The sequence below is a fragment of the Thamnophis sirtalis genome, unplaced genomic scaffold, assembly GCF_051295495.1.
Source record: "Thamnophis sirtalis isolate CommonGarterSnake01/CBP01778 unplaced genomic scaffold, rThaSir2_p1.2 scaffold_1, whole genome shotgun sequence".
Classification (NCBI taxonomy): domain Eukaryota; kingdom Metazoa; phylum Chordata; class Lepidosauria; order Squamata; family Natricidae; genus Thamnophis; species Thamnophis sirtalis.
Window position 1 is genome coordinate 156,288,056 of NW_028261381.1, and position 13,772 is coordinate 156,301,827.

Genomic DNA, 13,772 nt, shown 5'->3' on the forward strand with positions numbered 1-13,772 from the left:
ACTTGCAGGCCTGGAGTATTTTCTCTTTAGCAATAGCAATAGGACTTAGACTTATATACAGCTTTACAGCCCACTCTAAGCAGTTTACAGAGTCAGCATATTTGAGTCCTCATTTTACCCACCTTGGAAGGATGGAAGGCTGAGTCAATCTTGAGCCTGATGAGATTTGAACTGCCAAATTGCAGGCAGCTGGCAGTCAGCAGAAGTAGCCTGCACTCTAACCACTGTGCCACCACAGCTCTTTAAGAGCAAAGGTGGGTAAAATGATTATTTATTATATTTCTAGTCTGCCTTTCTTCCAGAAACTTAGGGCAGTGTACTATCTATTCCATAATTTTCCCCTCCACACAACTACAAGTCTCTGTTATGCAAACCCATCCCATTTGATTATCTTATCATTCAATATACTGTGTAAACTCAGAAAGTGGGTTAGTTCAGTAACCTTGCTGAAGTTAATCACTGAATTAACCCATTTATCAGAGCTTATGCAATATGTTGAATGGTAAGCTAACCAAATGACATGGCTTTGTACAACGAAGTCACAGCTCTTGGGTAACCCACCTTAAACAAAGTTAGTATGCTATGAGAAGTCAGCCCCTAGATCATTAACTGAACTGATTAGGAATGAATGGAACTGATGAGGAATGAATTGTTCCTATTTGAATTGATGCTGCAAACTGAGATACACAGGCCAGCTCTTGGGCCTGTTATGGGAGGGATTTTCAGTGATTCAATGGTGACTCAAGGGTTTTTCTCTGAAACTTGCTACCTATTGTGAAATGTTAAATATTTTGGGGTTCTGTTATCTTGTTAGAGGGATATTGTATGCAGATATTGTATCAACTGGTTGATCATTAACCATCCAAACCAAGTTTGGAAACAGGGGCAAAGTCTTGCCATAGTTTATTGACTTTAGTGAAAGTAGCACAGTAGCACACAAATGTGATTGGGATGTGTAGATTGTCACTGGGTCCTCATAAAATCAACCCTGGACAGTAGGAATGGAGGAAATAGTTTACTGGACAGTGAAAGAAGATACTCCTTGTTTGCTGCAGTGCTCTTGAACAAGAGACCAATGGAAGCTCATCAGAGAGTAAGGCAAAATATACCTGCAACTAGCTGGCCCACCAAAAGGTGGACAAAGACATTGTTGTGTGAATGATTGCTCACAGTTTTGATGGTGGTTTGCCAGCCTGAAATCTTCCACGTTCTGCTTTGATTGATGTTGGGGCTGGATAAAAGAGGAAGAACATATCTTCCTCTACCTTGTTTTGTTTAAGTCAAGAATCTTCCATCTTGGCTGAAAAGTGAAACCCTCCAAAGGAATAGCTTGTTGCAAAGGACTTTTTATATTGGAGCACATTTCAAGTCACCAGAGAGAGGGCTGCTAAGAGATGAGAAGAATCTGAAATACTTCACTAACCTGCAAAACAGAGATTTCTAAGCTAGCCACTGGTTTGAAAAAGAAACCTTAGGTAACTGTGCCTTCCAATTAATTACTTCAGGTAAGAATTGCCTTCATAAAAGTATGATTGTCTCAGAACACTACCAAAAAAGAATGATTTCATTGTCACATTTTTTTCTCCCTAACAGAATTCAAAATAAGAGCTACAGATTAAAAAAACTGAGGACAACAATGATCCAGGAGGTCAGATTGTGTGGCATAAAACTGGACAAGATTTATTTCAGTCTTTGTTTATTTACAGCAAACCATTGGAAAGAAAAGGTGTAGATACACTTGAATGATCAACTTCCAAAATGACTGAATGGTTCAAAAGAAGGTTATCAGCCTGCTGCATGAATCCACTTTACTTAATGAATCCAAGCTTCTTCATTAAACTGCTGGTCCTCCTCCTATTATATAAACATGGTAAGATATTGGCTTCTAAGTTACCTTGGGGGTGTGTGTTAGTTCTAAATTAGAGTCTTTCTCTACTGCTGAGTTAAACTGTTCTCCATCCAAACTTCACTCAGCAAAAAAAAAACAAAAAAAAATGTATTAGCTTGACATATTGTTGTTCTAATTGACGGTCTTACTGAGACTCTATTGCCTCTGTCCCTGGACAACCTTTATTTGAATCAAGCAAAACATCCATGAAAAATGAGGGCTGGATTTTTTATTTGTTTTTTTGGAGGGTGGGATAAGCTTGAAGCTACAGTTTTCATACATTTTTGTCTCAAAATAGAGATTGTACCATCAATTTTCTGCTGTAATAGTCAAAGGATACAAGTCTTGTTTCTGGTTTTGTTTGAAGCATTTGGATTTATGAGTGCCTTGCTTTGTTTTCTACAAGAGCCTCCTTCCATTTCGGATCTTCTGGATAATTTGTTATAAAAATTCTATAAAATATCATTATCCTAAGGAGTGCCATTCAAATGGTCTAGAGCTGTGATGGCAAACCTATGGCATGCGTGCCATAGGTGGCACATAGAGCCCTCTCTGTGGGCACACAAGCCATCACTCAGCTCAGCTCCATGGCGCATATGTGCATGCCTCCCGACGGCCAGCTGAGTTTCAGGTCTCTGCCATAAATGTGGGAGATGTACCTGCATGCACGAGGGGGGAGCACTCTGCACTCTGTTTTTGGTTTCAGGAGGTTTCAGGGAGGTCTACTAGCCTCAAAATGGGACACAGGGGTGAGGTCATGCGCATGCGCAAGGCGAACATGGAAGGAAGGGGAGTGCAGGGAGGTCATGCGCACATGCACAGGGTGTGGGCACATTGCATTGTGGGTGTGGGCAGGCATGCGCTGTTGTGCACGTACAATTTCAGCACGTGAGGACAAAAAGGTTAGCCATCAGTGGTCTAGAGAAGTCCTGATATTCCTGACCCTGTATGGAGGTCTTCTTAATTGGATGGTTGTGCTTATAACTTTCCAGTCAGTTTGGCTAATAGTGACTGGAGTTTTATGGAAGTTGGAGTCATTATGTCTGAAGAGAACCAACTTGGAGAAGGCCTCTCATATGTAGAAATGCTTTTGTCAGACATGAAGAACCAGACCCCCACATGCAGAGTTCAAACTAGTTACTTTATTGTTCTATATCTATTTTACAGGCATCTTCACACACTGGGAAAATTAGGTTCAAAGGCATGGGGTAGAGGGACCTTGCCCTCTTGTGTTTATGTAATGAGTCCATGCAAATTCCTTGTTTGATTTTGTCCTCCTGACTGGGATGTTCTCCAATAGCTTTATTGCTAAAAATGGGGGGAAAATATCCTGTGATCTTTAACAGAGATATCCAGGGATGGATGTGGGGAAATACAGAAAAGTTCCAGAAAAATAGACAGCAATGAAGAGTGAATACAGAGTGAATTACTTCTTTCTGACTTGAGGAATTTATGCAGGAGGCATTCTCTGTTGTATTCAGAGCCCGTGTTATCTAGATCTTTATTATTTATTTAAATGTATTGGCTGCCCAATTCCAGTGGACATTTTTAAAGAGTTGGAAACTTTGGGGCCAGGTGACCAGGCTTTGCTTATGAAATTGCTAGTCAAGTATTAGGGAGGAAATTCCTGCAACTTTGCAAATGATGTTGAAGGATGAATCTACAGTCTTATTTCTAATGGTTTCTTTTGATTTCCCTCGGTACAGTTGATTCCCAATGCAAGATTTCACGGTGTAATTCTGAATTTATAGAAGCCACAGCAGACATGCATGACTCTGAAAGGAGCACTGCCTACTGTAATGCCTTGAGGGACTACTCCAGCTGCACCCGGAGGACGTCCCGCACTTGTCGCGGGGACTTGGCATACCACACTGCTGTTTATGTCATTGAAGACCTCATAATTCAGAACAACTGTTCCAGGGACTCGCCAACCACAGTGCCCAAACCTCCAGCACTGTCACCTAACAAACATGATTATTTCCCATCCACAGACACCTGTGACTATGAGAAAAGTTTTATCCACAAACATGGCCAGTCCCCCACATACCAATATTGTGCTGTCTTTGGGGATCCTCATGTCCGGACTGTCAACGATGAGTTCCACACTTGCCGAGTTGAAGGCTCCTGGCCACTTCTGGACAACAATAATTTATTTGTGCAAGCCACTAGTTATCCTATCATTAAAGGATCAAATGTCACTGGAATTGGCAAGGTAGACTTACATTCTTTTATATTGGGGGTTGGGCAATCAACAGGGTGAATGTATTCCCTCCCTCCCCGGCATCCCATTTGAGAATTCCCAACAAGCGGAGAAAATGCTGGAAAAATAGCTGATTTGGCTGGTGTGATTTGAATTTTTTTTCTTTTTAATCTTGGACGATGGTAAAGGTGAAATTGTAGCAACTGGATTATATCAGATTGTCAAAATCTACATTATGGTGTTATGCAGTACAGGTCATCCTGGACTTTATAACAGTTCATTTAGTGACTGTTTGAAGTTACAATGGCGCTGAAAAAAATAACTTATGGCCATTTTTCACACTTACAACCATTGCAGCATCCGCACATGATCAAAATTCAGGGGCTTGGCAGCTGACCCGTATTTATGACAGTTGCAGTGTTTTGAAGTCATGTGATAAACTTTTGTGATCTTCTGACAAGCAAAATTAATAGGGAAGCCTGATTCACTTAACAATCGTTAGTAACTTAACAACTAGGGCAATTCACTTAAGAAAGGTTGTAAAATGTGGCAAAATTCACTTTACAACCGTCTTTTTTAGCAATAGAAGTGTTGTGTTCAATTATGGCAGTAAATTGATTACCTATATATAATCCCAGCTATTATCTTATCAAAGTTTTCCTCTGATAATTCAGGAATGTGTTTGAGCCTTTTCTTATCTGGTGCCTTTCTTTGCCCTCGCCAATCAGGAAATTGAATCTAAGTAGTGGGTGTATAACTGACGTGAATATTGCTGGCATACTGGGTCCAATATCAGCTCCTATCACTAATGCAGAATTTCTTATATAATTCCCAGCATTTGCAAGGATCTAACATTATTGCAAAGCGACATGGTGGCTCAGTGGCTAAGATGCTGAGCTTGTCGATCAGAAAGATTGGCAGTTCAGCGGTTCGAATCCCTAGTGCCGCTTAATGGAGTGAGCTCCCGTGACTTGTCCCAGCTTCTGCCAACCTAGCAGTTTGAAAGCATGTAAAAATGCAAGTAGAAAAATAGGAACCACCTTTGGTGGGAAGGTAACAGTGTTCTGTGTGCCTTTGGTGTTTAGTCATGCCAGCCACATGACCACGAGGACGTCTTCGACAGCTCTGGCTCTTCCGCTTTGAAACGGAGATGAGCACGGCCCACTTGAGTCATGAATGACTAGCACATATATGTGCAAGGGGAACATTTACCTTTATCTTTAACATTATTGGAGTTCCAGTGGTTTGACTGGATCAAAGAAGTTGTCATTATTCCTAAGATAGCTCAGTCACCTTTAGTTAAATAGCTAGGACTATCCCATCTCTGGTTGAAAGCTTGGAGATTCCCCAGATAAGGCAATACTTCCAGATATCTGAACCAATTTGCTCTGAAGAGCCAATGAACTTTACTATAGTTGGTGAAGGAACATCCCTGGAAGCAGGTTAGTATCAATACATAATGGAAGAAGGAGTTTATCTTCTTACGCTCCTTTGTTTTTCCAGAAATCCCACAAGAAGTTGTATGCTTTCTGCTTTTTTCAGCTCTGAATTACAGTATGTTCTGCCATTGGTAAACTGGACCCTTTCGTATTTGGGGGAGGGCACTGCTGCTGTTGGAGACCCCTAATTTGTCTCTCTTCTGTAGTATGGAATCCACCACTATAATTCTCAGGCAAGGTTGTGGTTTTGGATAAGCATGGCAGTTAAGTTGATCAGGGTCTCCTGATAAGGGGTGATATGTATGTGTGTTACTCCTTTTTCTTCAGTTACATACGAAAAAGCATCTTAGCTAATTTTAGATTTCATTCCTACCTGATGAAGAGTGTTTTTCCTCTATAAAATAGGAAAAGATTTTAACCTGATATGTGTTCCCTTTGGATGATAATATATGAACCGGTCATTGAATGGCTCTTAGAGAAGTTAGCTATCTGAACTATCCCTTGTATTTTAAAGCTATTATTCCTTTGCAGCTTACCATTATATTTAAAAACATGAAAGAGTGCATTGAAGAGAAGGTCTACCAGGCAGAAATGGACAACCTGCCAGTAGCATTTGCAGATGGTTCAGTGAATGGTGGTGAGAAACCTGGAGGGAATAGCTTAACCATTCATGAGCACATACCTGGACAGCACATAACAATCCAAGCAACATACATTGGTACCACCATTGCTGTGCGCCAGGTAGGGAAGCACCTGTCCTTCTCCATCCGGATAGCTAAGGAGATAGCAACCTCCTTCACAGATGAACAGGATCTCCAGTTGTGTATGTCAGGATGCTTTCTCAGCCAGCGCATCTCTATACATAACTGCTGTCGTCCAAAAGGCAGCCTGACCAGAAAGAAAGCTCGTCTGCTATGTAAGGAGAAGCTACCAGTTGAAGACATCTATTTCCAGTCATGTGTCTTTGATGTGATGACTTCAGGAGATGTTAACTTTACTCAAGCAGCACAGAAGGCATTGGAAGATGCCAGAGCACTCCATCCAGATTCCAAGAAAATCCATATTTTCCACAGTAATAGGACTTCTTATCCTTGCAGTTCATCCTTCCTTCTCTTAATCCTCACAATACTACAACTGTATATTTGAACATTTCAGTGGTGACTAAAAAGTCTAGGGGATCAGCAAATATGGTTTATTTCCTCAAATGGCTTTTTAAGTGCTGATAGATGAGCTACCCCAACCTGTTTTAAAACTAGAGTTAGGTGTCCCATTCATGTTCTTGTGTGGAAATCTCATTCTTAAGACCTGGGACATTCCAGGAAGTTATGAATATTTATCTATCCTATGGTGAATGGGATGGGATTTGTATTTCTAATACTTCTTGGTGCAATTAATCAAGAGGACATTGCACTATAATTCCCACATAGCTTAGTGATGGTTAACAACTGGAACTCTTTCCCTGAATTTGACGACATCCTTAGTTAAGATCCTTAATTACTAATGACAATCAGACGAAGGAAATATTTGGGTATTCAGTGGCTTTAAGTTTTTTTTAAAGATTTAGTGGAAACCTGAGAGAGATGAAAACTAATGGTAAATGTTCTTTGGCACCTTAAAATATCTGGACAGTATACACTGAATGTAGTAAGCTATTTTTTTCTTCTCAGCTTTCTGTTTGCTCACCATGTTTTCAGGTTTATTTAATCTCTTCTGAAAACTGGAAATTCACAGCTATCTACAGAAATAACACTGAGACTGCATTGCCTCTTTCATTAAGTTTTAGTTTGCAAAGTCAGTGTTTCTAGAAAACAACTTTGCTCTAAGTGTCTATAATGATTTGTTTATAACAGAGAGAAAAATGGGAACTCCTCAAAAAATGTAAGGGCTACTCAGACACAATCACTATAAATGCCTGAACTATAAATGCAGTCAGAAGAACACATTTTCTTTTTTTACTCAATACTTGTTTTTCTTCTTCCAGACAAACTGCAGTTGTTTTCTTCCCATTGACAGCTCAGATTGTAGATTCTATGGAGCCAGATTTGAACTGAAGTTCCCAATAGATTCTTGAATTAGGTTGGCTCCATTATTAAAGTCAGAGACAAGATAGCACTTTAAGAGTATTGCATGTGGATTGAAATGGGTTTGCAGGGCCAATGCAGGTTTTTACAATGTCACAACTCCTTTGCACTAGTATTCACACACAGAAGCTAAAGTAAAGGCAATGTATATAAAATTTGTACTTGTTTCCATTTCAGTGTTCTGGTGCCCTTATCTGAATAACTTAAACCAAGAATGTATCTTAAGGATTATAGTTTTGGATGCAATTAAGTTATATGTTTAAAATTTTATAACATATAAATTGTGACTTAAATATACAGAATGTTTACTCCAAATCAGTCCTCAGAATGTTGGTGATATGTTTATACAGATGTGTGATGACCCAAAGTAACATATTCAGTTTGGAAAAAAAAGTTAGGATATAAAGGAAACCAGTTTAATAAAGTTAAACATTTTTAAAGTTATATTGCTTAGTAGTTATTCTTTTCCATAAAGGGAAAACTATACATCCATTGCACAGAATTCATTAGGGCTTGCTAGGGCTTAGTACTGGTAATCAGAAAATGATTGTTCTTCAGCAGAAATTTAATAGAGTTACCCTGTTATTGAACTGGTAGCAATTTGCAATATCGGGATATTATTTGATTTTCATACTGTTGCACTCACGTAACTATCAGTGGTTTACAATAAACAAACAAACCCATAGTACAATATTAATATATTTTCTTCATTTGTATGCCATCCACTTCTGAAGGCTTTTGGTCGCTAATCTTCATACATACAACTGTAAGGAGAATATTCACAATTATCTGGAACATATAATTCCAAAGATGCTATCCTAGCTAATTAAAAAGAGCTCTATTTTAACCTGGAATGTCCAATGTTAAACTATTTCACCAGGGTGATAGTGAAAAGGATTTCCTCCTAGTCTTGGTTGGCCCTTCAGATTACCAACCTGTTTTTGGGGTTTATTGGACTGGTCAGTTCTAGTTGTAGAAAGTGGTGGTAATATACCTCTGGATATGCCAGGGTTGTAAGCCAGAAATTTTCAATTTTAAGATGTGGCCTGAGTCCACACATCTTTGCATTGCTAAATTTGAAAACTACTGTTCTAAGCCATACAGGGCTTGCTATATTAAAATCAACATTTTAAATTGTAGTAGGAATTCTTCTGGCAACCCATGTAGAGTTCACAGCACAGATACTAGATGTACGTTCATGGCATTTACCATCCATGCATGAGCTGCTCCACTTTATGTCAACTGAAATGTCCGAGGAGTATTTAAAGGCAGAATCTTCTCAAAAACTTATTAAATTTCCCAGCTGCAGAATTGTCTCAGTGAAAGGTTATTAGAGTTTCAAACTCTGGTGACCTTCTATTACAAGAAGCGTCTTGGATAGAAGGCACAGAGAGTTCAAGTGACATACATACATACATACATACATACATACATACATAACAATGTATGGAGTGTTGACTTTGTTTCAGTAAGTGAATGATTGGTTGTATGGTTGTATCATGATTGGTAGATTGGTGCTGGCTGTGTGTCCATTGTTGTTTCCTGTTGTAATGGCCTTGATGGTGGGTGGGTCTCGTTTGTTGACTAGGGCTGGTTTCCAGATGTCTGGTAGGTGGGAGGATCGTCACGTTTATTCATGTTGTGGGGGTGTTTCTCTATTTTGATAGCTTCCATAATTATTGTCTTGTTTTGGAGATTAACCATAACCACAATCACTTCATGCACACATGGAAATGTATGACTAATTTTTTCTTTTTCTTTCTTTTTTTCTTTTCCCCTAATTACTTGCATTGGGATTATTCCTTATGCTATTTATATTGTTTGTATTTGTTGTCACGGATTGCACCAGTGAGGCTAAAACCAATTTCGTTGTATTTATTTTGTACAATGACAATAAAGTCTATACTAATACTAATGGCCCATAGATAGTGTGGGTCTATGCTCAGCCTGGCCATTATATGTATCCATCTCCTCTGTAATAGCAATAGCAATAGCGCTTAGACTTATATACTGCTTCATACTGCTTTTACAGCCCTCTCTGAGCAGTTTACAGAGTCAGCATATTGCCCCCAATAGTCTGGGTCCTCATTTTACCTACCTCGGAAGGGTGGAAGGCTGAGTCAACCTTGAGCTGGTGAGTTTTGAACTGCTTAACTGCAGCTACCACTCAACTGAAGAAGCCTGCAGTACTGCACTCTAACCACTGCGCCATCATGGCACATGAGATGAGTGGAACACATCATCGAAATAGATGGCTATCATATGCTACCATTGTGCCACCTTGACTCTTATGAAGTCCATCCATCTGCTGGTTATCCCCTCCCTGTTCACTTTTCCCAACAATATTGATTTCTCAAGGGAGCTGAATTTTCACATAATGTGCACAAATTATGAAAATTTGAGCATAGGCATTTGTACTTTGAGTAACAAATCTGGGTTTAGTTGTTCTATGATCCATTGTTCATTTTCTTATCTTTCTATAATATTGTCAGGTGTCTTCCCAACACCATAGTTCAAAAGTATGAATATTTCCTCCATCTGGCTTCTTGAAAGTCCAACTTTCATCACCATAGACTGTCATAGGGAAAGTCATTCCTGGCACAATTCTGATCTTTGAAGGTATATACACTTTACAGCATCTGAGTTTCCTTTCCAAGGCTTTTATTGCTCTCCTACCAAGTGCTAGTCTACAGTGGATATTTACTGTTGACAGTCAATCTTAAAAGGCAGAAGTTATCAACCACTTAAATAGCTTCACTGTCAGTTCTAAAGCTGGTAGCTGTATCTGTTATTTTTTATGTTCTTTTTATATTTAATCCTAGCCTCTATTTTTTTCCCTCTGATCTTTGATTTTCATTACTAGAGCTTTCAAATAATTTGCATTGTCAACCATCTGAGTAGAATCATCGATAGTGCAGGTTATTGATGTTTTCCTTCCATTTTTTTTAAAAAAACATGCTCAGCTTCTTCCAATTTAACTTCTTTCAATATAGGTTCAGCATATAAACAAGGAGACAGCCTTGTCTTACACTTTTGCCAGCCTGGAACCCATTGGTTTTCTTTTGTTCTGTCTGGACTTTGACTTCCTATTCTGTGAATAGGTATCAACCATTCATGGTTGACTAGATCAGGGAACGGACCCCGAAGAAGCCTACAACCATATCATAATATACTCTTGTAAGCCTGTCATCATCAGGGGCTGCCACAAAGAAGAGGGAGTTAAACTATTCTCCAAAGCACATGAGGGTAGGACAAGAAGCAATGGGTGAAACTAATCAAGGAGAGAAGCAACCTAGAACTAAGGAGAAATTTCATGACAATTAGAACAATTAATCAGTGGAACAACTTGCGTCCAGAAGTTGGAGAATGCTCCAACACTGGAAGTTTTTAAGAATATATTGGATAACCATTTGTCTGAAATGGTGTAAGGTTTCCTGCCTAAGCAGGAGGCTGGACTAGAAGACCTCCAAGGTCCCTTCCAACTCTGCTATTCTGTTATTTTCCTTACCATTTTCCTGGACTTCCTGGGTGGGGAATTATATCCCAGGGAGTTAGAGGGAGCCAATCTGAGTCTCTTTCTAACATTTTCCCTGTTTCTTGGCCTTAAAACACATTTTCAGACCTATTGATGATGTAATGATTTCTGAATACTTTTTCCAAGGTTATCCCCATGGCTCCTTATAAAAGGTTTCTTAAGAGGGCAATGAGATGTTCTGGGATCCCCATTTTCTTAAACAGATGCCACAGCTAGACATATGTTGCTGAGTCCTTCCTAAGAGTTTTGTTAATTGCTTTACCTTGTCTAGACATGTGGTTTTTCTTGGTAAAATACATGATATAATAGCAATAGCACTTAGGCTTACATACCACTTCATAGTGCTTTACAGCCCTCTCTAATCGGTTTAGAGAGTCAGCATTTTGCCCCCAACAATTTGTCCTCATTTTACTGACCTCAGAAAGTTGGAGGTCTGAGTCAACCTTGAGCTGGTGAGAATTGAACTACCAAACAGCTGGTAGCCAGCAGTCAGCAGAATTAGCTGCAGTACTGAATTCTAACCACTGTGCCAACATGACCCTTATGAGCCTTTTTCCATGCAGTATGAAATGAACCCTTTACTGTTATCATTTAAGCCATCATCTTTAGCATTTTCCTGTCTCATTGCTCCCAATATAGGTATTTGTTTGTTTTACTTGGGCTGCAGGGATGAATTTCATGAGGTGGCATTGCTGGGACTATACATTTTTGGTGTATATTCCTGGCATTCTTCTCTGATTCCTCTCAAGAACAACCCCTTGCCATTATGAGGCAACATTCAAGAAAAGGAAATATATAAATCATGCTACATAGCAGTAAGAACTGTCTTTGAGGAAGTTTAGAGTTCTTCAACAATATTAACAGGGATGTGGAAGGAGTGGCCCAATACATATAGTTTATTTGTATATTCAGAAGACCTTTCATGAGGTTCCTCATTACAAACTGTAAACCCAAAGCATTAATGGGATAAAGGAGAGATCAACTTTTGAACTAGCAACAATTTAAATAAGTGTTTGGTTTTGCCAGTGATCTGATGTTGGGATAAATACAGCTGTTCACTGAAATGTTCATTCATTCATGCATTTGGTAGGAAATGCATATTATTTAGGTGGTAAAAGTGGAAGTGAGAAGATCTTTCCAAGCAGAAGAAACTAAAATGAGACCAAGCAGGGTAAAAACAAATCCAAACTAGAACAATGTAAAGACTTCCTACCCATGTCTGTAATGCCATTGTAGCTGCTATCCCTCTCTGTATATCTTTATATATGTATGTTTTTATATACTATATTGTATGTATGTATGTATGTATGTATGTATATAATATACTGCGTAATGGAGTGAGCTCCCGTTACTTGTCCCAGCTTCTGTCAACCTAGCAGATCAAAAGCATGTAAAAATGCAAGTAGAAAAATAGGAACCATCTTTGGTGGGAAGGTAACAGTGTTCTGTGTGCCTTCGGCATCTAGTCATGCCAGTCACATGACCATGGAGACATCTTCAGACAGTGCTGGCTCTTCGGCTTTGAAATGGAGATGAGCGCCACTCCCTAGAGTCGGGAACAATTAGCACCTATGTGCAAGGGGAACCTTTCTTTAGTATGTATGTATGTATGTATGTATGTATGTATGTATGTATGTATGTATAGTTTCTATGTATGTTCATATATGTCTCTTCAGTCAACATTCCTGACATGAGCCATTTTCTCTACATTCTTTTGTGCAAATTAGATTGAACTGGTCTTTTTGATATTCAAATGCTAGGGAATAGCATTTGAATATCAAATAATGTTTAAAAGCTTCTAGAAAGAAAATAGGACTCCCATTTTTAGGTTGAACACAGGGATAAGAGAAATAAAAAGAGGCTGTAACTGATTTCACTCAAGTCATCATTGGGTAGTACACCACATTAGCAATAGAAATAGCAGTTAGACTTATATACCGCTTCATAGGGCTTTCAGCCCTCTCTAAGCGGTTTACAGAGTCAGCATATTGCCCCCAACAACAATCCGGGTCCTCATTTCACCCACCTCGGAAGGATGGAAGGCTGAGTCAACCCTGAGCCGGTGAGATTTGAACAGCCGAACTGCAGAACTGCAGTCAGCTGAAGTAGCCTGCAGTGCTGCATTTAACCACTGTGCCACCTCGGCTCTAAAACACACCAGGAGAGCCATCATGCCTATTGAACATGCAAGGCCAAGAGAGATGTCAACAAAAAAGGAAAGCTGAGGAGACACTTTAACCTGATTCTTTGCTACTCTTTGCTACTCTACTTTGTTTGCAATTCCTGACACTTCTGGAGAGCACCATGTGGATTACACGTGGATGCCAAACCAGCACAGCAGCCACAGTAGTTAGGAAATATGTAGATACACAGGCTGACATTAATCATTGAGACATTCACCATGCAAAGTAGAGACATATATATGGCAGTTGACTTCTGGGCTTCATATTCTGATCTGCTGACACAGCTGTTAGAGCATCTGTTTTGACTAAGCTCTTGCTGAGAAGTGCTTCACAATTCATGGAAGCCAGGGATTTATAGCAGTCCCTCGGAGGGGGAAACATTAGAGACAGAAGTTAGTGTTGACATGATGGACTCCAGAGTCACACAACATGAAGGGAGAAAGAAT

General features: G+C 39.4%; 1 protein-coding gene across 3 annotated transcripts; it reads left to right on the forward strand.

Annotated features, from left to right (window-relative positions):
• Window positions 1-925: 925 nt before the first annotated feature.
• Window positions 926-8,248, forward strand: LOC106552165 (hemojuvelin). Of its 3 annotated transcripts, none has more exons than XM_014070376.2 (4): window positions 926-1,505; window positions 1,594-1,870; window positions 3,595-4,100; window positions 6,059-8,248. In XM_014070376.2, the coding sequence occupies exons 2-4, from the start codon at window positions 1,759-1,761 to the stop codon at window positions 6,671-6,673; spliced, it is 1,233 nt and encodes a 410-aa protein (XP_013925851.1). In that variant the 5' UTR covers window positions 926-1,505; window positions 1,594-1,758; the 3' UTR covers window positions 6,674-8,248. The 3 variants fall into 3 exon arrangements, with proteins under 3 accessions (XP_013925851.1, XP_013925850.1, XP_087585184.1); XM_014070375.2 differs by having other exon boundaries at window positions 1,707-1,870; XM_087729058.1 differs by lacking the exon at window positions 926-1,505 and having other exon boundaries at window positions 1,517-1,870.
• The last annotated feature ends 5,524 nt before the right edge of the window (window positions 8,249-13,772 follow it).

Coding starts and splice junctions, on each gene's coding strand:
- LOC106552165 (XM_014070376.2), top strand. CDS start 1,759: ATGACTGAATGGTTCAAAAGAAGGTTATCAGCCTGCTGCATGAATCCA. Junction 1,871..3,594: donor CCTCCTATTATATAAACATG/GTAAGATATTGG, acceptor CCCTCGGTACAG/TTGATTCCCAATGCAAGATT. Junction 4,101..6,058: donor ATGTCACTGGAATTGGCAAG/GTAGACTTACAT, acceptor ATTCCTTTGCAG/CTTACCATTATATTTAAAAA.